The 22,634-nt window shown below is 47.4% G+C and overlaps 2 protein-coding genes across 2 annotated transcripts; both read right to left on the bottom strand.

The window, feature by feature from the left end:
* Positions 1 to 16,999: 16,999 nt before the first annotated feature.
* On the bottom strand, positions 17,000 to 21,611 carry LOC124310218 (uncharacterized). Its single transcript, XM_046774028.1, has 2 exons — positions 21,601 to 21,611; positions 17,000 to 20,256 (listed from the first exon to the last, which is right to left on the bottom strand). Exon 2 carries the CDS (start codon positions 19,886 to 19,888, stop codon positions 17,000 to 17,002), a length of 2,889 nt encoding a protein of 962 aa, XP_046629984.1. The 5' UTR covers positions 19,889 to 20,256; positions 21,601 to 21,611.
* On the bottom strand, positions 19,958 to 20,872 carry LOC124310217 (uncharacterized). The gene has a single exon (XM_046774027.1). It carries the CDS (start codon positions 20,870 to 20,872, stop codon positions 19,958 to 19,960), a length of 915 nt encoding a protein of 304 aa, XP_046629983.1.
* Positions 21,612 to 22,634: the final 1,023 nt, after the last annotated feature.

The following is a 22,634-nucleotide window of genomic DNA, read 5'->3' as shown; positions in this document are numbered from 1 at the left end:
ACAGCAGTAACACATACCCTGACTTTTCGTAGGTCGTATACGATGCAGAAACCAACCCAAAACTCGCTAGCGTATCCGTAGCGTATACCATCTACGAGAAGTCACGGTATGTACAGTACCCGTCAAACTTCTTGGCCATCGCGCGAGGTGGTGGGGGAAAGTTTGCGCATTGTACACTTACGTGCAAAAATAATATGTCAATGAAAAACACAATTTTTCATGATTGCGTTAGCTAATATAATCACTGAACGCGAGTGTACACAAGAGACCAGCGCTGCAGCGGGACGTTAACGATGCGCTGGAGGCAAGCGTCAACTGACCCACCAATCAGAGCGCGCCCCGCCTCCGCGTCCCGCACCACACCACCAAAGAGACCTATTTTTCGTTTTTGCGCATTCAAGGTCGTTTGTCCAAGAAGTTTGACGGATACTGTAGTTTTATAACGATTTCCACCCAATGAGTAACTTTCAGGTAATTCGTCTAATGTAGAAAAAAAATTTGGTAGGATCATTCAGAACTAGGCGTAATTGACAAATGAAACGAAGCAAATAAAGTATGAAATCCTGATTTGTTGAGAATTAAATTTCAGAAAAAATTGGTGAGCAAATCTTCATCAGAATTTCAACAAGGATCGGCCCTGTAAAATATTTGCCACGAATCTTGAACCATTGTATGCAGTAATTGTATGTATTGTAACGTGGCATTTTTGATGCCCGTTACAAGGGGCTCCTTGAACCCTGGACGGAACCAAAAATTTAGGAATTTCCGAAATTGAGTCGCGAAGTTTTTGGAAAAGAGCGCCAGGACTAGAGTCACGCATCCGAAACTACGAGAGGGGACACTTTAGCGACCAGCGTAAGATATTTCAGTTTTTTTTGTTTTTTTATTTTTCGAGCTACAACGGCATCAGGCAAGAAGTCGACACCGAATTCGAGGAAAGTGCGAAGTGGCGGACTAGCGACAATTGCGAAGGAAGGATGTCGAGGCTGCGGAGGGGGAGCCGACGCAGATCCCCGCATCGCGGGAATCCAAGGTGGACGCGATTCTCGCTGGCGGCCGACGCGCCGCAGCCTCTTCCCCTTCACCCCGCCAACAATTGACCAGCGAACTTGCGACGTACCGACTAGCGACGAGGGAGCACCACGCTCACCGCCAAGACATCATGGAGCTGCGCGGAGGACGAGATTGCGACCTAGCTTTAAGTTCTGCGCAGCGATGCTATCGAAGGTGCGCGTCGAGTTGCGCGATCGACGAAATCGATGACGGATCGATTATTGCGTATTCTTGGGGGTATGACGTCACGTGTGGGATGGCGTATCGAGATCCGTGTTGCGGCAGGTAGTAGGTTATTGAAAGGACTCTAGTTCTGGCGGTCGTGATTAGCGGTCACGTTTTGGGGGAGTTTCGCGAAGCAATGGAGTCGCCCAAAAATCGCGAAGGGAATGGAAAGGGGGTTGCAAGGATGTAGAAGGTAAGCGCTGCTTCTATCCCCGCGATTGAATTTCGAGAATAATTGTGAAAAGGCTTGCCGTGTAACGGATAGCCGTTTTGGATTTGCGTTGTAGAAAAGTACTCGAAATTCTTTTGCCGATTCTCTTGCTTGATGACCGTAGCCTGAGTACGCGGGTTAGAGTAAAGTAAATTTTGAGTTTCTGAAAAAGTTGAGTAGAGTCACGGGTTTTAGTTGAATCGTTCTCGTTAGTGAAACCAAGTATAGCCGAATTTCGCCGTACCGGGTCGAGCCGCGTTATCGTTTTCTTTTTGTTCCACCTCTCGAGTAGGTCGGGAAGCACCGAATTGGAGTGCTCGGATTAGCGGGTAACGTTTTGGGGAATTTTGAAAAGAATTAAGTTCGGATGCGTTGCGATTGCGTATAGTTTAGAATACGTTTAGTTGCGCCTGCATTGAGTTCCGTACCCGTTAGTTAAGATAATGTAGGTTGAGTTGAGTTACTTTGAGCTTGTGTATAGTTGAAGTTAAATGTAGTGGTGCTTGCGCTTAGTTAAGTTTACGTTTAGTTAAGATAGTGTTTAGTCGAGGTTAGGCGATGTAGAGTCGAAATTGCCGTTGCGTTGCGAAGCAGTTGAGACGAGAAGTTTGAGCATGGTGTTTTAAGTTGCGAGACCTGACGGCGCACCGTCGAATGATTAGTTTTAGTTTCGTTTCGAGCAATCATCGCCATGGAGAACAAATGGCGAATTTGCGAATTGAGAATTGCGTATGAGGATGTTGCGATCGTCGAGTGACGTTTTGAGAATTGCGTATGAGGATGTTGCGATCGTCGAATGACGTTTTGAGAATTGCGTATGAGGATGTTGCGATCGTCGAGTGACGTTTTAGTTAGGGAGCCGCGAGCTCATTAGAGTAAGAAATAGAGTAGGTTACGTGTAATTTTCTGTTTAGTTTTGGATTCGCGATGAGCGATTTTTGAATTATATTTTTTTTTGTTTTGTATCATCGCTATTGTGAAATATAAGATTTTATTTTACTTTAGTTAAATAGCGTGTGTATTTCGAGTGTCTCTCTCTCTCTCCAAAAATTACCCCTCCCCTCTCCGCGGTACTGAGCTATCGAGCATATGCCCGAGGAATAGCGTATTAATGATTTCGAGGCGCGTTAATCACGCCAGGCGCCCAACAAAAACTTTGCGATATTGTTTTAGATCCAGGGTACATCGTGGACGCCAAATTATTGTGCACGCGGTAAGTTCTCGGTCATTTTCTCCGAGTGACCGAAGAGCGGGAAAAATCCACGTCACAGTATATATAATGACATAGATTTTTTGCGGGATGTATTTCTAGTATTGTTAAACACATCTGGTTCAGAAACAATTTCGCGTATACATTGTGACGTGGTATTTCGTACCCCGTCACTTTGTTTAATTATCGCATTCCCCTAGATACAAATATCGCTAAAAATAACGAAAGCACGTCTGAGGCCAATACTCCAAAAATGAACGACTAATTATCTTTAAGTTGAATTCTCTTTACTAAGCTAATTGTATGCTATTTTCTAATTCTGTAATGCTCTACGAGAACCATCCGCGAGACCTTCGCGTCAAGATACAAGGACACGGCCTGACAGGGGTCACGTACCAGCTCAACATCGACCACCACCGACTACAGACGAACGAATACCGCTGAAACCACTCCCGATGGATGCCTATCTAGTTGTCGAAAAGGGTCGTGCGTGATGCACAAACAGCACCTCCAACTATTTGAGACTTATCGGCCAGGAGCCGAGCCACGAACGAATGCTTCTACCGCTCGGATGCATCGTCAGGCGGCGTACAGGGCTGTGCGTCAAAAACACAACAAAGCCTCCCGTCGACGATACTTATCAGCCTGGAGCTGAACCGACCCTAACATCTACTAAGTCGTTGACTATCCAATAGAAGACGGTTTTCTCGTCACGAACCGTCTTATCGAAGGACTGCGGCGTGGAATAGGCTAATGATATGCTGACCACGTGGATCTGGTGGATTTAGTGTGGGGATCCGGGTTGAGGGCCACCACCACCAGATCGTTCCGGCATGAGGGCTTCGATGAGCGAGGGCCGGGATGCAGCGCCGACGAAATAGCTACAACGGGGAGTACCAGTAAAGCAAGGAGTGAGTTACAGTCGGTCGCAAGTCCAAAGGACCGGTGACGTAACATTGCCGCACACCTCAATATCGCAACACATGAGCAGTACGACCTCCCCTCTCACCAACGATACCGCACAGCTGAAGGAAAACATCTCTAACCACCTTCCGACGTCCCGATACCTCGATACCTGTCGTCGAGGGAGAAGAAAAACAAGCGGCGAGGGATTATCGCCGCCTATCCGTGGACCAGGCCACGCGACCTGCTGGTCCAATTAAAGTACCGCAAATTTTAGGAAGAATCACGTGACAGCAACTCGACGAAAATCAGGATCGTCGCTCATCTCGTCACTCTACGTTCAGTTACTGATACTAACAGACGTGTTCTTATTATCGCTACCAAAGTTCGTCGTACCGCTATTGTATCGCATCCATATCGCATTCTATACCAGTTTCTATCTTCTTTCACGTAAGTGAGGTTCCTTTTCTATTTTGTGAAGCCACGAGATTACTTGCAATATATCGTACCTTTACCTTTATCTCTTTCTCTCTTTACCTTGCAGTTGGTCTGCTTGAGCCAATTGGGCTCGTATCTTTTCTCTTTATCTTGCAGTTGGTCTGCTTGAGCCACCTGGGCTCGTACCTTATTCTCTCTTATCTCTCATCTTGTCCCTTTCTTTGTCTTATTGCAAGTAACTTCGCGACTGGTTGACTATTACTTACGCATTGTAGTGACTATCGCTTTATCTTATTATCTTTCTCTTTTAGAATATTTGAATGTCTAATATCGCTGTCTAGCAGCGCGTTCTGTTGAAGGATCAATTTTTATCTTAGCTATTGAGCATTGCTATTTTGTTATATTTTCTCTGATTAGTTTCTATCTGTCTCTTTACCTATTATCGTTGATTATCGTATCTTAGTGAGTGTACCGCGGGAGCGATCTTATATCGCTGCGCGGTCCCGCTCGTCGTTCATTTGACATTGGAGTATTGTGCCGTATCGCATAACATCTTTTTCACTATTTTCTTCGCTAATATCGCTGATCGTAGTTGTCCGTAGTCTATTTGGTTTGCCGTACGTTGCATATTAATTATCTTGAATATTGTTTATCTTATCTTGAATTGCCTTTTATCGTACCGAATATTATCTCTCTTTCTCTCGCACTTACCGCAAACTATAGACTACGTATTATCTGTTATTCTCTATATTTTATGATAATTTTCTATTTGACCTGTCGCTTGCATTTACCTTGTAATTCATACTTCCCTGTCTGCCTATTTCTGATTATTCTGGTAATGTGATAACTATTACAATTGTTGTATTTCGCATGTGTTTATAATTGCTTCTCTTATTTTATGATTTATTTGCTTACCGCTTAATTTAAGTACAGTATATCTTTTTCTGTTCTGCCTATCTATCATAAAACCGTGTTAATCATTACCTTTTAGTATCGCGAGCTTGCGCATATTTCCCGCTTATTCGGAAAACGTTCCGTTAATTGTTAACTCTCTCGCTTAACCTTTCTCTGGCTGTAACTATTGTTAACTATCGCATTTATCGTACTTGTATCGCAAACTCTTCAGCTACTTGCTTGTCAGTAAACTTATCGCTTCTTGTTCAATATATTTGATATTATTCCTGCTTCACCTGTTTCTTATTTTATCTATTGGATTCGACTCCGCCCCTCTACCATTATCTTGTCTCTCTGAGCGAACTGTGCAAAACCGTCGTAGAACCTGACCTTACCTTTATCTATTACCTTTACCTTTACCTTTGTCTTTTTCTCTAATTATCTATTTTTGACGCATGTGCGTCTGGCGCCCAACAATCGTATCTTTCTCCCTTAGTATTGCTCTCTATCTAATTATTTAGGTTAGCGACTGCGCCGTAGGGTAACCAATTATCGTTATATCGTTAGTACCCTCGCCAAAACAAAATATTGGTTACAACATATATACAAGTTAGCCAATCATTTGGTTGCCAAGCGATGGAAGGGATTGTCGTGGTCCTCTTGCACCGTGGTGGAGGCTGCAGTGATGATGAGCAGCGACGAATAGGTGCGGTGCTTGGTGGCGGCGTGTAATGGCTCTCTGGTGAGCTAGGCGGCGTTGCAGGACGGCGATTCTTTGGTTCGGTCGTTGGTAGTGACGTTCCCACTCGCTGTCAGATGGTGTTGTCTGAGTGGCCGTTGACACGTAGGTGGGTGGTGATTCCACAAAAGGAGAGACCACTGCCGGGATGCTGCGGTTGTAGCTCGGAGAGGTGACCCTGGCTCGTCGGACGTCCCACAAAGACAACAGGATGCTGTGTGGCCTTGTCAGAGGCCTTGATGAGAGATCCACCGGTTGTAGTACCCAAGGAGCTGGGGGATCGAGGGAGCTTGCCCTTTTGGTTGGACTGGCTGGTGCCAGGTTGAAAGACTCAGTCATGCAGCGGTCCAAAAAAACCTGCTTGCTTTTCAATAACTGTCGCGTACTGGTGGTGTAGCGTAATAGTGGATGTCGTAGTGTCTGGCTCAATTCCGGCGAGACCGAAGTTGTCCTGCCGATCGGTGAGATCGGTGATCTCTTATCTCAGCCGCGGTTCCACTTCAGCAGCGGGAGACCACGTGAGCTGATTGCGGGACGCGCTCGGCTGCGTGGGTGGCGTGAGCGGCGCGTGTGACGTAGTGAGTGCTTTCTTCTGTGGCTCGCGACTAAAAAGCGTGAAACGCTTGTTGCGGTGCGTGAATTGTGCGGCGCGCGACCGACAAGTTGGTTTCACAAGGTTGTTTTGAACAGAAAATTTTCCATCAAATATTTATAATTTTTTTGTAAGTAAAACATTGTTAAAATTAGGCTGTTTTCCGACTTGCAATTTCGACAATACGCCATTTTGTCATTTGTTTTTTTTTTCTTCATTTTAGTTCCTGCGATAGATATACTCATAATAATCAAGGGTGATTTTTAATTTTTTGATTTCCGATAAGTGGAGCACCATATCTAAAATAATAAAAAAAATTATTTTTTTCTCTTTATTTCCAATTTCGTTAAATTTATAAGTAATAAAACATACCCACAAAATTTACATAACGTTGTTCATTTCTTTCATAAAAAAAAAAAATGTTGAAAAGCAGTCAACTTCTCACCCGCTAGACCGCAAGGTTCCTTTAATACATCAATAAATAAATAAAATTGTGTTCTGCTAGTCGTACCTTACAAAATCTACACAATGTTTATTCACTAAGTAATTATAAATGTAATATTTGGTTACTTTATTGAGTAGTCCAATGGGTGGGTGTAAAATAACTAAGAACCGTTTCTCTTAAATAAACAAAGTTTTGTATTTTATTTACTTATTCAAACTTACATAGTTTCTATATACAACCATCTACTAACCTGAAATAAACAATGGAACTACATTCAATGTTTATTCTTCACCTCTTTCATTCGCTCCTTTACAATATTCTATTTATTTATTATTTGCACCTGATATTTTGCAATCTCTATCTCCTCTCTCTTTTCCTCACTCGTATCGATGGTCCACTACCTTATCGACCCGGGTGTGAGCGCATTTCCATTCGCGGGTCTATTTAATCCATACTTCCTTACATAAATAATTTCAAATTTCAATAAATTCTTATAAGTTGCGTGGACCTTTGTCCTTCAGGTTTCTTGAATGGTAGTCTGTGCGCTTTTTCAAGCTGGCACGGTTCGCAAAACACTTCACGATTGTCATTTATTTTTTAACCTTCAACCAGTTTATTCTTGGTCATTTCTCGTATCACTCGATAGTTCACATGTCTGACACGTTCATACCAGATTTTTCAACTGGTGATTGCGGCGTTCACTTTGTGACCACTAGTGATGGTTTTCGGTCTGAACAACATCTGGTAAATATTATGCGATTGTTTGTCACCCGTCGCGAACGTTTCACCATCACGCAGTATACACATTTTGGAGTCATTGTTAAAGAGTATTTCGAACGCTTTTGTTGCACATGCGCCTACCGAGAATAGGTTTTTCTTAACATCCGGTACATGAAGCACGTTTTCGATCCGACCCTCGCGCCACTCACCATTCGTGTACTTCACAATTTGAACTGTTCTCGCACCGATAACGTTGCACACTCCATCATCACTAATTGTAAGTGATATTTGTGATGTCGTGGAGTGAACAGAGTAAATACCATTAATACTGGTTAATACCAGGTTGAATACTTTATTTAATAGCATGTATTGAACAATAGTACAAGTTTACCAGCATGTGGAAATACGTACTGCTCGCGACGCGCCGGAGCGTAAACTAAAGCAATCCTACTTATATTTTCGTTGGTCCTCTGCTTACGCACACATACACGCACACACATTCAGTATAGCTACATAATGCTACGGTACGGTACATTATGTACACGCTGATTCGTAAACACCGCAATATTGTACCGCCGTCCTGCCGCGGTTGGTAATCACTGTACCATTCCCATCGGTACGTGATGTGCCTCGAGGCCCCGCTATCGATAAGCCAGACGTCTCGGGTATCGATGTTTAAGAACTTTCTTACTTCCTCCGCAGGGGGTAATGCGCACTATTCCCGCGGTTTATTCGAACTTTCCATTCCGGAAATTGTTGTTACGAACGCACAGTCATCTATTTGCCGGTGGCTCTGTTGACCTTCGTTTTCATTGTCGCGTTTTCGATTTCTGCACTCACTGGCCTAATACCCTTTTCCTTTGCAGGCGTAGCACTCCACGTTTCTCTGGTAAACCTCTCTTGCAGATCTTCCACAGTCTGTCGATTTGGCTCAACGCTGTCCCACGCTATCTACAGGGTGCTGAACTGGGGCGTCAGAGGCTCGCCAAGATCTTTGCCATGACTGTTACGTCTGAAACTGGCTCTCCAAAGTCCGCTAACTGTCGTGCCATGTTTTGTATTTTTGTCACATACTGAACGATAGTATCTCCCGCGTGCATCCGGTATTCGTGGAACTTCCGCGTGAGTAGTAGGTTGTTTCTTTCTGATTTCTGTTTGTGGATGCGACAAAACTTATCCCACATATCTTTAGCTGTACGGCACGTTATGAGGCTTTCTAGCTGGGCATAATCCATAGCTGACGAGATGATGAACATCGCTTTTGCGTTACCTCGCATCTATGCTTTCGAGGCCGGCGTCGTCTGGACGACCGGCATGACTCGACTTCCATCCACAACATTGCTGACCGCTGTCGCGACCATCACAGCCTGAATTTGGAATTTCCACCCTTGGAAATTTTCGCCATCGCATTTCACTATATTTCTTGTGGAAAATTCGTCGGAAATGGTGAATTATTAGAAACAAAACTACACACGCGTTCTCACGTGGGCAGCCAGTATGGCAGCGTCACTGGTATACGCGCCTCGTGGTCACACACGTTTTCTTCTTCTTTCTCACTGAGCACTCTCGTGTATTTTTTACGCAGTGTGATGTATCTGGGCCCATAACAGGTTGCAGCAGGTGGAAGGGAGGTCGGTAGAAAATAAATTTCACGAATGTTTAGCATATTACCGTAGAAAGGATAATGTTTATTTTTATTGGCGATTCAGTAACACAGCTCTTTCAGCCACTCGCATTCTTAACAGACTAAAACCGGAAGGGACTAACAACTGGAAAGAAAGGTCAGTTACATCTTAGAGTCATAGAGAGCACCACTTGACGGAAGGTGTGGCACCACTACCATACACGCCATTGCAGGCGTTAACCTTCCCAACATCAGCCAGCAGCTCAACTGGCGCTCGCGTCAGGGCGCGCAAGCAAATACTGAAGCCGCGCGCCATCTTCTAGCGGCAACCACGCTCTCGACAGGAAGTCGGTTCTCACGCTTCGTTTTTTTTTCCGCTGTCGACCAGCCTACAGAGCACAAGCTCCCCGCCAGCTCCGTAGCGCAAATTCAGTATCTCACACGCGCGGCCACACATGTAGCATCCATGTGCAGTTGTACTTTAGCTCTCGCCTTGTGAATAAAGTCTCACATTGAGTACAATGAGTGCCTCTTGCTTCTCACCTTCTTTCGATACAAATTGCCTTTGCAGGCACTCGGAGTGCGTGAGTGCGCGGGACTCCTGGCAGATCCCAGGCTGCCACGCGGTGTACTCTCAGGACTCTAAATTGGTGACCTCAACGTAATATGAACACGCACCGAAGGACAGTACAGGTTTTCTTCTTTTTCGTTGGTGAGAAGTGCTGGCCTCACGCTGAGGCAACAAGCAAAGGCTTACAATAGGCTGCAAGCTGTACGTGGCAGCATCAGAGTACGTGCACTCAGGCTCCGCATAACCTCACTCATTGTGTTAGCGCATGCGAGCCTCGGCCGTACCCATGTGCAATTCGCGTCAAGCGTAAGGCTTATGCATTCTCTTGGCCACGTGCATGACTGTTCACGACTCTAGCAAGGCCTCAGTGCGTGCTTTCCAACCTCGAGCGACCGCGCGTGCATGAGAACTAACCTCAAAAAGGTGCGCGCGTGAACCCCAACCTGCAAAAGCCCACGCGCGCAACGTGACACACTCTTCATCAGCCACGCGCAGTCTGCTTCAACTCAACGCTACAGGGCATGTCAGACGAGCAGACCCCCGCCGACCGCCGACCGCCGAGCGCTCGCACAATCTTCAGCAACGTCGTTCACGCGGCCAACAGTGTGCAGGACACGCCGCTGTGAGACCACACATCGAACCTGGACGCCACGCTCCCGTAACCGACAGACGACACCGTGATTGACGCTCCCACTGGTTCTTTTTCTTCGCAGCTAACGAGCGACGCCTCGCTCGACAACCAGCAGCAGACGCCACAGCGCAGCATCGGGCGCACGCTCTTCACATCACGCGACGACATTTCCGCAGCCGGTGACGACGCCCAGGTAGTTACGACGATGACTAGTGTCCGACTGCCCCCTTTTTGGCCGGAACAGATCACACTCTAGTTTGTGCAACTCGAATCAGCCTTTCACACGCATAAGGTAATCTCAGAAACTTATAAATATCATCTGACGATACCTGCACTCAACCAGACGGCCATCATCGAGGTAGCCGACCTTGTCAAGGACATCCCTGCCTCGAATCCCTACTCCACCTTAAAAGCTAGACTAATCCAACGTTTTGAAGACTCGCCGGAGCGCAACATAGACAAGGCGCTCAATCATCTGAAATTGGGAGACGGTAAACCCTCGCAGCTGTACCGAAAGATGATGCAGCTCGTCGGCGACAATGCAACGAACGAGCTTCTACGAGTCAAATGGCCCAACCTTCTGCCGTCGCAGACCCGTCAAATTCTCAGGATCTTCAAAACCTAGAACGTCGACGAACTTTTTCAGGCAGCGGACGCTATGCTGGAGTCTCCCATGCTATCTTCCACAGCCACCATCGCAGCACCAGACGTCGACGCTGTACAACAGCGCACATCCGACTTCGCAGACCTCAAACTGCTGATGGCGCAGATCATCACGCTCTGCAGAAACATCCACACATGCGTCAGTCGTCCGCCCAGAACTCAACACATCAACGACAACAGAGGTAACAATCACAGAAGCAACGCCAACAACAGCAGGCGAGAACGCAGTTCATCTAGCTCTAGCGGCCGCCAGCATTTCAGAGGAGTATGTTGGTATCACAATAAGCATGGTGCCAACGCGCTCAAATCCCTGCAGCCCAGCTCCTTCAACCAACAGCCAAGCAGCTCGGGAAACGCATAGCGCTGCTGTCTGCTGGCGCACCAGGCAGCTGCCCAATCAACACTGTGGCTGCAGCTCCTGCCAAGCCATCGCACACAGCTTTCTTTAACGCTGATAGACCAGCAAGCGTCCCCTGGACGGAAACGAGGCTTCACGTGTTCGACAAGAACACCGGCACACGCTTCCTGGTTGACAGCGGCTCAGTTGTCTCTATCCTGCCGTGTTCAGCTGCAACAGCACGCAGCAGTTCACATCCAAACCTCTCAGCAGCCAACGGCTCCATCATCAAGTGTCACGGGCGCATATTGGCCCAGCTAGACATGGGACTTCGCCGCAACTTCTTCTGATCCTTCGTGCTGGCAGACATCTCAACGCCGATCATCGGAATAGATTTTCTGTCCCACTTCGGACTACTACCAGACCTTAAACGCAAGCGCCTCATCGACGAGATCGCTTCGTGCTCAGTCAACGGGCTGCTTGCTCCAACACAAACGCACTCCATTTCAGCACTTTCGCCGCCACGAGGACTCTTCGAAAGGCTGCTCCACACAGGTCAGAGACCTTGTCCACCAGTCCTTCACACGAAGCTTCCAGGATCAAGGCCAGGTACAAGGTCCCAAGGCTTCCGTGCGCCATCACATCATCACTTCAGGGTCACCCGTCCACTGTAAGCCGTGCCAGCTGCTGAACCCCAAGCTAAAAATCGCCAAGGCAGAGTACCAGGCTCTCCTACAACTTGGCATCATCAGACCATCAAGCAGCCCCTATGCAAGCCCCTTGCATATGGCCACGTTCAAATCAGGCAAACTACTACCCACTGGCGACTATAGGGCGCTCAACGCTCAAACGCTCCCAGAAAGATACCCATTCCCTAGGATCGTGGATCTTTTGCGGCAGCTACACGGATGCAACAGGTTCTCAGTCATCGATCTTTGCAAAGCCTTCTTTCAGATCCCTGTTGCAGAGAATGACATTTAAAAGACTGCCGTCACCACGCCGTTCGGGCTCTTCGAGTTTCTGGACATGCCGCTTGGCCTCAGGAACGCGACGCAGAACTTCATGCGATACATGCACAGCATCCTAGGACATCTAGACTTCGTGCACGTCTATCTCGACGACCTTCTCAACGCCTCGAACGACGAGCAGCAACACCTTGAGCATCTTCGCACCGTCTTTAGCACCTTGCTAAAAAGCAAGGTCAAAATCAACTGGAACAAGTGCCAATTCTGCAAGCAGCAGGTAACATTCCTGGGACACACAGTCAACTCAAAAGGATTCTCAGTGCCGCCTGACCGTGCCCAGGCAATGACTGACTACCCCACGCCAACTACGGTCTACGACCATCGCCGTTTTCTTGGAGCAGTCAACTATTTCCGCACTCTCATTCCACACGCAGCCCACGCACAGGCAGAATTACACGATCTCATCAAGGGCAACAAAAAGAAGGACAAAACTTAACTGCAATGGACTACAGCCCTTCTCCATGCTTTTCAGACCTGCAAGACAGCGCTAGCTGACGCCGCCACGCTCAGCTACCTGCAGCCAGGTGCACTCATCATCCTCACGGCGGATGATTAAGACACAGCCATAGGCGGAACCCTGGAGCAGCTCGTCGACGGCGTGCGCAAATCCCTTGGTTTCTACTCGCGAAAGCTTTCACCCATTGAGCAAAAATACAGCCCCTACGACAGGGAACTCCTGGCAGCCTTCGCAACGCTCTAACACTTCGCACACATCGACGAAGGACGCGAATTCGTCATTCGCACGGACCACAAGCCGCTCGTCAAAGCAAAGATGAGTAGGGAGATCTCCAACGCTCGGCTTTTCGTGATACCAGCTAGATTGGAGCGTCGACCTGACACCTAGGCGGCCATGCACCGAAGGTGGCCCACAATCGTGTATATATATATTGTGACGTGGATTTTTCTGCACCTCGGTTACTCGGAGCAAATAACCGGGAACTTACCGCGTGCACAATAATTTGGCGTCCACGATGTACCCTGGATCTAAAACAATATCGCGAAATTTGTTGGGCGCCTGGCGTGGTCAACACGCCTCGAAATCGGTCATACGATATACCGCGACCATATGCTCGGTAGCTCAGTACCGCGGAGAGGGGAGGGGTGATTTTCGGGTAGAGAGAATTGCAACCAGTAAGCCAACACGTGCTGTGGCCAAATTACTATAAAATTCCGATGGTATATTTTTCATCAGCGATAGTACAAAATAAAAAGAAAGAAAAATAATAAAGAAAAAAAAAGAATGATAATACGACCACGCAAGTCGTCTTTCGCGATTCCAAACACAATGTTACTATTATCTAAACTAAATAAGAAATGGAGAAATACTCCAAATAAAAATAAAAATAGAAAAATAATAACAACAAAAAAAAGGTGAATAAATCTAAGAGACCTCTACGGCCTACGTGCGCTAGTCGCCGTCTTAACAATACCCTACTTCATAAAAACAAAAAAAACAAAATCGGACTCGACACGCTGCCCGCGAACGTCCTTTACAAAATGGCGCTAATCGCCAACTTAATACTAACTGATAATGCAAACAAAAAAAAGAGAAAAAAAAAGAATATTAAATAACTAAAAAGAATATTAAATAACTAAAGTGATGCGAGGCTCGTCGCGACACCCGCGATCCTCCTCTGAAAACGCATACGCTTATCAGCACGCACCCGAGCTTCACTGCCTCGGCGACGGCAGGCCGCCGTCGCGAATTCGAATGCTCCCCGTGATTGCTCGCGACCTGTACGATAATCGAAGATGTGCCGGATGACGTGAATTGACCCCGTGTAACGGACTTCGGTCACACTCAAGCTCGAGACAATCACGTCTCGGCTCAACCCGTGGCTCGACTCGATTTTCTAGATTCCCCGAAGTTAACGTTACTCTCTTACGCGCAACTCAGGCTACGGTCACCAAGCAAAAGAATCGGCAAACGAATTTCGAGTACTTTTCGACACGCAAACTACCAAACGGCGATCCTTTATCTGATCAGCCTGTACTCAATTTACCCTCGAAATTCGATCGCGAGAATGTTAGCAACGCTTACCGCTCCACATCCACGCGACGAAGGGTCCAACTCCCTCGTGACGATGGCTAGTCATCATTCCTCGCGATCACCACTTCTGTACAATAACGCAAACCCAAAGAAAAGCCTGACCTAACGCAACTTCGCCACTTGACTACTGTCTTGGTTAGTCGCCAGAACTCGAGTGATCTAGGATGGTCGCAACGCCGATCTCATCGCGCGAATTTTTCGTGACGTCATCACCCTAAGAATGCGCAACAATCGATCGGTCATCGATTTTGGGGATTGCGCAACTTGCCGCGCACCTGTCGTCTCTACGCGGCGCAGAACTTAAGGCTAGATCGCGATGTCGTCTCCCGCGCAGCTCTACGTAGTCCTGGGGTTGGGCGGGGTGGTGCTCCCTCGTCGCTAGCTGGTGCCTCGCGGTTGCCTTGGTTGGGCGTACGCGGGGTGAGCGGGGAGGCTGCGGCGCGCCGGCCGCCAGCGGGAATCGCGTCCGCCTTGGATTCCCTCGCTGCAGGGATCTGCGTTGCCTCCCCCTCCGCAGCCTCGGTGTCCTTCCCGCGAGATCGTCGTGGTTTCGCCTGGCCTCGAAAGATGTTCGGTGTTGGAATTGGTCACTGGAGGGTAGCCGGTGCACTCGAAAAAAAATTAAAAACAAAAACCTGAAATATCTGGGTCGCAATGCTCTATTTTGTCCCTGTCGAAGCTCGGGTGCGTGACTCCAGTTCTGGCGCTCTCTGAAATTATTCCGCGACTCGATTTTCTAGACCCTGATTCCGGGATCTCGCCCAGGGTTCAGGGAGTCTCTTGTAACGGGCAGGCCTAGCCGAACTGCCACGTTACAATATATATATATATATATATTGTGACGGGTTTTGAGTCCGCACGAATAATATGGGGGGTGAGAGAGACAATTAGAGACGGGGCGGATGTAAAAGGTAAAACTTGGTGTGTATATTTGAGCAAGAGGGGTCGACTTAAACTAAGAAAAATACAAAGGGTTGTAGACTCGAACGGGGGCTGATCACGCCTCAGCCCTTAGCGTTTCTTAATACTAACTTACAGGTACGCGCGCGGGGGGGGGGGGGGGGGAAGAGTGGGTGAGGTGCCGGGGAATGTGAAGTCGGGAGGGTTGGTATTGCGAGGGGATGGGGTGGTGTAGCGTGACGTGGAGTGTGAGGTAGAAAGGGTCGGTATTGCGAGGGGAGGAGCAGATCGGCTGTAGAATGCAGGCTAACCTGGTGTCGTCGGCGTGTGTGTGTGGGTGTCTCGAGGTGTGGTGGAGTGTGGCTGGGTCTCGCTGGTTCCTGGAGTCGTCGGCGTGTGTGTAGCGGGGTGTGTCGGTGTGAGTGTGGTGGTTTCTCTCGTTCTTTCTTTCTCTCTCTCTTTCGCTCGTAGCCTAGGCTGTTTTTGGTCTCGATTCTGTCACGGCCGTGATCGTACTGCTCCTGGCGCTCGGCTCTGCCGAGCGTCGGGGGGCTTTGGTTATGTTCGGGCCTTTCCCGACGGGACAGGACTCACTCGTTCGGCTCTTCCCCGCGGGTTTGGGGTTTGTTATGACTTGCACTGTAGGTGCAACGTCACAATATATATATATATATATATATATATATATATATATATAATATCTAAAGTTATTTATAGCAATATTTACTAAGAATGTGACTAAAATCCAAAAGAAAAAAAATATTACAAATATTATAAATCTAATAACAGATTCGAATTGTTGAGAGAAAAATAGCATAGTTCTAAAAAAAAAAATGGGTGCGTGTACTTATGTACGCGCGTGAGAAGTTATACTTCTTTGGCATCATTAAAAAACAATAAAACAAATAACGGATGTCTTACGTTATATTTAAATAATCTATTAAATTTTTGTCACGAACTTTTTATTAAATGTTCTATTAAAATTATTTCTTTATTTTGTAAATATTAAAAAACCAATAATTAACATTCAACATTGATAATTTAATAAGATTTAGTATTAATTATATTAAATAATGATATTTTAATTTATATCAATAAATAATACATACGGATAACTAATCTCAATTATATTGGAGCACTTGAAAAAGTATTTTAGCACAATTTTTTCACTAATATTCACAAATAGTAAATAATATTAATCCAAATATTCAATTTAAATCACTACTGAATATATTTTATTGCCACATATGTAATTCGCACTTGTATGATGTTTTAGCGAGTAACAGTAGTGGAGACTCGGGATCTGGTTTGGTACAGGTCGTCACAATAAAAAACTGTGCGCACTAAATTTAGCAAAAAAAATTATAATTTGATTTATTGGACACACTATATACAGTTAGCGAATTACCCGATATATACAATGCCAAGAGCAACACGTGGTAGCGAATGCACCCAAAATTCACAATTAGTTCAATAACTGCTTTAAAGCGAATTCTCACACATTAATTATTGTTATCAAAAGCTAAATAATTAGTAGAATTAGCGACAAGAAAAGAACACGAGGTGAACTAGAGGTAGCCGAAAGTACAGTAATGGCGGAAACCGTTAGAAATCGCGTCTTCTTCCCCGTGAGGAAGACTCAACATGTCCCAAAGCTAAGAGCCAATAAGAAAATTCATAGCGAATGACGTCAGAGAATAGCGAAATGCGCAAGAGACAATGAATTTGAACTAAAAATTCATTGATTGGCTATCGAATGGCGGGTGATCTATGCTCTGCTTAGTGCTGCCTTCTTGCTGCGAGTAAGCCGAACTTCGCTTCGCCCGGGCAATTTGGGTGTTGACTGAACATTCTCCCCCGGGTTGACGGCTGAGACGTCAAGATCTTCAATGGGCAGAACACACAGTTTTGCAATTGGTCGGATCAGTTCCGTGGTAGCTGTCTTCAGTGTTACTACGCGGGTATGTCCGTCCTTCCCTGGGTGGATAGCGATTACCCTAGCGAGTGGCCATTTTGTCGGTGGGAACCGCTCGTCTGTGAGGAGCACCAGAGAGCCAACTTTGACGTCGTTGGACGCCCGATGCCATTTGGAGATGCCCTGATGACGTTGTAGCACTTCGTTGCTCCAACGTCTCCAAAACTGTTGCAACAGTTGTTGTAGCAATTTGTACCCAGTTAGCGTCGATTCCGTTGTTGAAGGTAGCGAGGGTTCCGGTACAGCGGTGAGTGGTTCTCGAATGAGGAAGTGACCTGGAGTTAGTGGTTCCAGGTCGGCAGGATCTTCCGAGAGTGGGGCGAGAGGCCGAGAATTTACCACGGCTTCGATCTGTGTCAAAACCGTAGTGAGCTGCTCGTAAGTCATCAGATGCTCTCCGATAGTTCTAGTGAGATGGAATTTGATAGACTTGACGGCAGCTTCCCATTTACCTCCAAAGTGCGGAGCTCCAGGCGGATTGAACTTCCAGGTTGTGCCATCTGTAGCCAGTAGATGTGAAAGTTCTCCCAGTGATCTTGATCCTGATGCGAATTCAGCCCTTAGAGTTGCATCTGCACCCACAAAGTTTGTACCACAGTCCGAATATATGGTGTGGCAGATGCCCCGGCGACTTGCGAACCTCCGATACGCTGCGATGAATGCGCCTGTAGAGTAGTCCGTAACAAGTTCCAGATGTATAGCGGAAGTCGTGAAGCACACGAAAACTGCAATCCACCCCTTGTAAGTTTTCGCTCCACGACCCTGGAAGGTTTTCAGAGTGACTGGCCCAGCGTAGTCTAAACCAGTATGTAGAAACGCCCGGGCGGGAGTCACTCTAGAGGGGGGCAGTTGTCCCATCAATTGCTGTGCTCGAACACCTCGGTGTCTAGCACAGACTACGCAGCGTAAGATGTGAGATCTGACTGGTACGCGGCCACCAATAATCCAGTAGGATTGGCGTAACGCAGCCAGAGTCAATTGCGTTCCCCCGTGAAAGTTCCGTTTGTGGGCATGATCGATGAGGAGTGACGTCAGCAGTGAGTATTTAGGCAAAATCGCTGGATTCTTCTGCTGATTGTCCAATAGCGAATTTTTCAAGCGGCCACCGACTCTCAAAATTCCGTGATAGTCGATAAAGGGGGTCAGCTTGGCGAGTGGGTGATTTTTTGGTAGGAATCCCCCGTCAGAAAGCAGCTTGAGTTCCGATGAGAAGTACTGGCCTTGTGTATACTTGACCAGCAGCCATTTTGCGGGTTCCAGGTCTCCAGCGGATAGCGGGGTGGCTAATGAGGACTGTAGCACCTTTTTCATTCGGCTGATGGCAAGTAGACAGATTCCAAGCGTTCGAACCAGCGAAACCCAGCGAGAAAAGCGTTCTAAGAGAATTTGCAGAGGATGTGAATCTGTTTTAGCGAATGTCATGAAGGTTAGACCTGGTCTCTCTTCCTGATGAGTTGCGGTCGTAGCAGGTGGTTCAATAGTTGGCCAGTTTTCTTGGGACAAGCTGAGCCATTTTGGACCCGACCACCAAAGCGGATGTTTCAGCAGTTTGCCAACTGACAATCCTCGCGAAGCACAGTCAGCTGGATTACTTTTCCCAGCGATAAAGGTCCAGCGGCTTCCAGGAAGAGAATCCTGTATTTTCGCAACCCTGTTGCGTACGTAAGTTTTCCAGCGAAAGGGTTGACTTTGTATCCAAGCGAGGGTTACTGCAGAGTCAGTCCACAAATAGATTGGTAATTGCTCCAAGTTAAGTGTTTTTCGCACGTAGAGAGTAAGTCTGGTGAGAAGTGCGGCAGCGTTCAACTCCAACCGTGGAATTGTGAGTGGTTTCAGAGGGGCTACTTGAGTTTTGGAGCATAAAAGCGCAACTGACGAATTCCCCTGAAGATCCGTCACCTTCAGGTAGACCACCGCAGCCATAGCGAGTTGGGATGCGTCTGAGAACCCGTGGAGCTCTGCAGACACATTCTCCTTGAGATTAATCCATCTGTTCACCCGGAGGTTAGCAAGGTTGGTGAGGTCCGCTCGAAATAACGTCCATTTGTGGAATTGTGTCGGGGCCAATTGATCATCCCAGCCCAGTTTTTCAAGCCAGAGTTTCTGCATGAACACCTTGGCTTTGATGATGATCGGAGCGAGGAATCCCAGAGGATCATACAGACGAGCAATTTCAGACAAGAGTGCCCGTTTTGTTGCTGGAGGATCTTCAGGCAAGTTATAGTTGAACTGGAATACATCGTGGTGAGGATTCCAGCCAACTCCGAGGACCTTCACCGTAGTATCTCCGATTTCCCGTAGCGAATTCACTGGTTGATCGTTTGGTGACATTGTAGCGAGTAACCGAGCGCTGTTGCTTGACCATTTTGTTAATGGGAAGAATCCAGCTGCACAGAGTTCCCTGGTTTGTTTAGCGATTGCAATCGCTTCCGTCTCTGTGTCAGCTCCCCCGTAGATGTCATCTACGTAGCGGGTTTCAGTCATTGGAGCGACTGCCAGCGGGTATTTGGATCCTTCGTCCTCCACTAGTTGCAGTAGAGTCCTTACAGCAAGATAAGGAGCACAAGTTGTGCCGTATGTGACCGTAGTGAGGGTGTACGCTTGCTGAGAATTGTCCTTGGTCTTCCAGAGGATGGACTGTAACGGCCAGTCCTTTGGATCTATGTCAATTTGCCGAAACATCTTTGTGATGTCGGATCCAAAAAGAATTGGAAACCGACGAATGCGGAGTAGTACATCGCAGATGTCTATTTAGATTTTTGGCCCAACGTGTAAGATCCCATTCAGCGAAACTCCTGATGAGGTGTTGCATGATCCATTGAACACTACTCTGAGCTTTGTAGTAGTGCTCTGTTCCTTGAGGACACCGTGATGAGGTAGGAAGCAATGTTGTTTCGGTAGATCTGCCATAGAAATGTGTTTCATGTGACCCATGTTCTCGTACTCAGACATGAAGTTGTGGTAGAGGTCACTGTAAGTAGTGTCCGTGCTCATCCGTTTCAAAACCCGACGCAGTGAAAATTGTGCGGATCTCAGTGAATTCCCAAGTGCTTCTACTTTGTCCTTGAGTGGCAAGTGCACCACGTAACGCCCATTTGGGTGACGATAATGTGTGGATCTAAAGTGAGCTTCACATTTGTCTTCCTGCTCACTATAGCGAATGTGCTCATCATGCGGTTCTTCCTGGTCCCAGAATCTGGTGATCAGATCCGGTAGTTGTTCGTCGGCTGACACGTGCAGAGAATTGGCCGAATATTTCGTAGCAGTTGGATTGACTGAGCTGTAGACAATCCAGCCCAAGAGGGTTGACTGAGCAATTGGCGAATCAACAGGCCCTTTGCGAATCTTCTCATTGATGATGAAAGCTGCAGGTGCTGCTCCCAAAATGATGTCAATTGGTCTGGACTGCAAAAATTGCGGGTCAGCCAATTGCAGTCCCAGTAGATGCGACCATTTCTTGTCGATAAGGGTGTATGACGGCAAGTCTACCGCCAACACAGAGAGAATGTGGGCCTGTATCTTTAGCGAATTCTTCCCATATAGCGAATGCAGCTCAACAGTGCATGAGCCCAATGTGCGGACAGCAGATGAGTTGCCGATGGCCCGTAGGCCCACGTTTGCGGATTTCAGAGGAAGTCCCAGTTTCTTGTGTAGCGAATTCGTCATGAATGACAGCTCAGAGCCTCGATCTATCAGAAGTCTGGCTGTCAGAGGAGCTCCCGTTGTCGAATATACCCTGCAAGTTGCTGTAGCAAGTAAGGCTATTGTTTCCAGAGAATTGAACCCTAAAAACAATTGCAGTTAGCGAATTCTGTCCATAGCGAATGACCTAATAGGACTATTCTGTACCTGAGCTGCTCGTAGCAGCAGTAGGTTGAGGATTAGCCCGAGATTCTTCGTGGATGGCTGTGTGGTGCTTGTTGCCACAGTGGCGACATCTTGTAGTCGTGCGGCAGTCCTGTGAGCGGTGGCGTCCCAAACAATTCCAGCACAATCGGTGCTTGAACCATAGTACGGCGCTGTGCGACAGAGGTATCCTTGAATTGCTGACAGTACAAAATAAAGTGCTTTTGCCTACACAGTTGGCGGATGCCAGGTTCATCTGTAGCCTCTTTAGGTGTATAGTACACTTGAGCGGTGGAACCAGAGGGGGTACTTGCAGTCTTGCTGGAATGTGAGGGTGACCGTGTGATAGGGGGCTTGCCAGAGGTTTTTGGCAGCTTGGAGGTTAAAGCCTTGTCCTCCTTGGGTGAGGTTGGTCTTGAGGTGACTCCGATGGCGCTGATCTTCCAAGCGCGTACCTTTCCGATGAGGAAGTCTTGCAATTTCTGGTACGCTGGCAGCTCATTCGAGATGCCCAGGGTACTCTCCCACTCCTCCCTAAGTTCTGGTACCAGACGTCTGAGGGTGACGAAAACCAGGATAGGGTCCCAGTCCGCAATGGAGACTCGCAAGGTTCCCATCGCATCGATAATTTTCTGTGTCTGTAATACTAGCGCGTTTAGCTGAGGTGCCGAGTGATTAGGCACTGGCTCTGTGGTGAGGAGTTCCTCCAAGTGGGTGTTTAGAAGCCGACGAGGGTTATCATAGCGCGCGACGAGGAGATCCCAAGCAGCAGGGAATGCCTCGTCTGTGAGCGGCACGTTTGCGATGAGTGCCAGTGCATCGTCCTTGAGTTGTGTCTTGAGGTAGGACATGCGCTGTGCCCCAGTGAGTTGTTCAGCATCAATAATGAAGGTGGTGAATAAGTCCCTAAACCCACGCCATTTTGTATAATCCCCAGCGAATGTCGGCAGTTTTATGTGTGGCAATTTAGTAGAGGATGGCCCAGTCGCGAAAAATTGCGTACCATCTGCATGCCTAGGTGTCGCCTCTGCCTTCAGGGAGTTCACCTTGGCCTCCAAGCGGGTCTGCAGGCTCCCGTACAGCGTTGCACCACGTTGATAGACCTGAGAGGTGTGGTACTCATGTTCGAGCACTTCTTCGTGCTCCTCGTAAATGCGTTCGTGCAAGGCCTCAATACGGTCGACGGTTCTATTGACTAAAGCCAACTGGGCCATGGCCTGCTCGAGAGACATCACCTGAAGTGCCTCAGGCGTGAGTCTCTGATCAATGTTGGCCAGAGCATTAACCCGGTCCTGCTGCAGCGCAGCCTTGTTGTTGAGAGACATGATGCGAATAACAGTGCTGGTGACCCGGAACTAAGTTTTCGGTCAAATGATACGGAAAAGTTCTATGTACCGGTGTACACTGACCGCCAAAGGCGACACCCGATGTGTCCAGCGATGCCTCTGACACTTAGCTTTTCACCAGATTGGCACCTTATACGCTCCGGATATCCTCATCTAATAGTAGCATCGATGTCCGCAAAATTGTAATACTTACAGATTATTGACCGAAAGATTGGATGCGGCAGTAAAATAAATAC

Source organism: Neodiprion virginianus, chromosome 1 (genome assembly GCF_021901495.1).
Source record: "Neodiprion virginianus isolate iyNeoVirg1 chromosome 1, iyNeoVirg1.1, whole genome shotgun sequence".
Lineage (NCBI taxonomy): Eukaryota > Metazoa > Arthropoda > Insecta > Hymenoptera > Diprionidae > Neodiprion > Neodiprion virginianus.
Note: the sequence above shows the minus strand (reverse complement) of the source record. Positions and strands in the feature narration are given on the sequence as shown.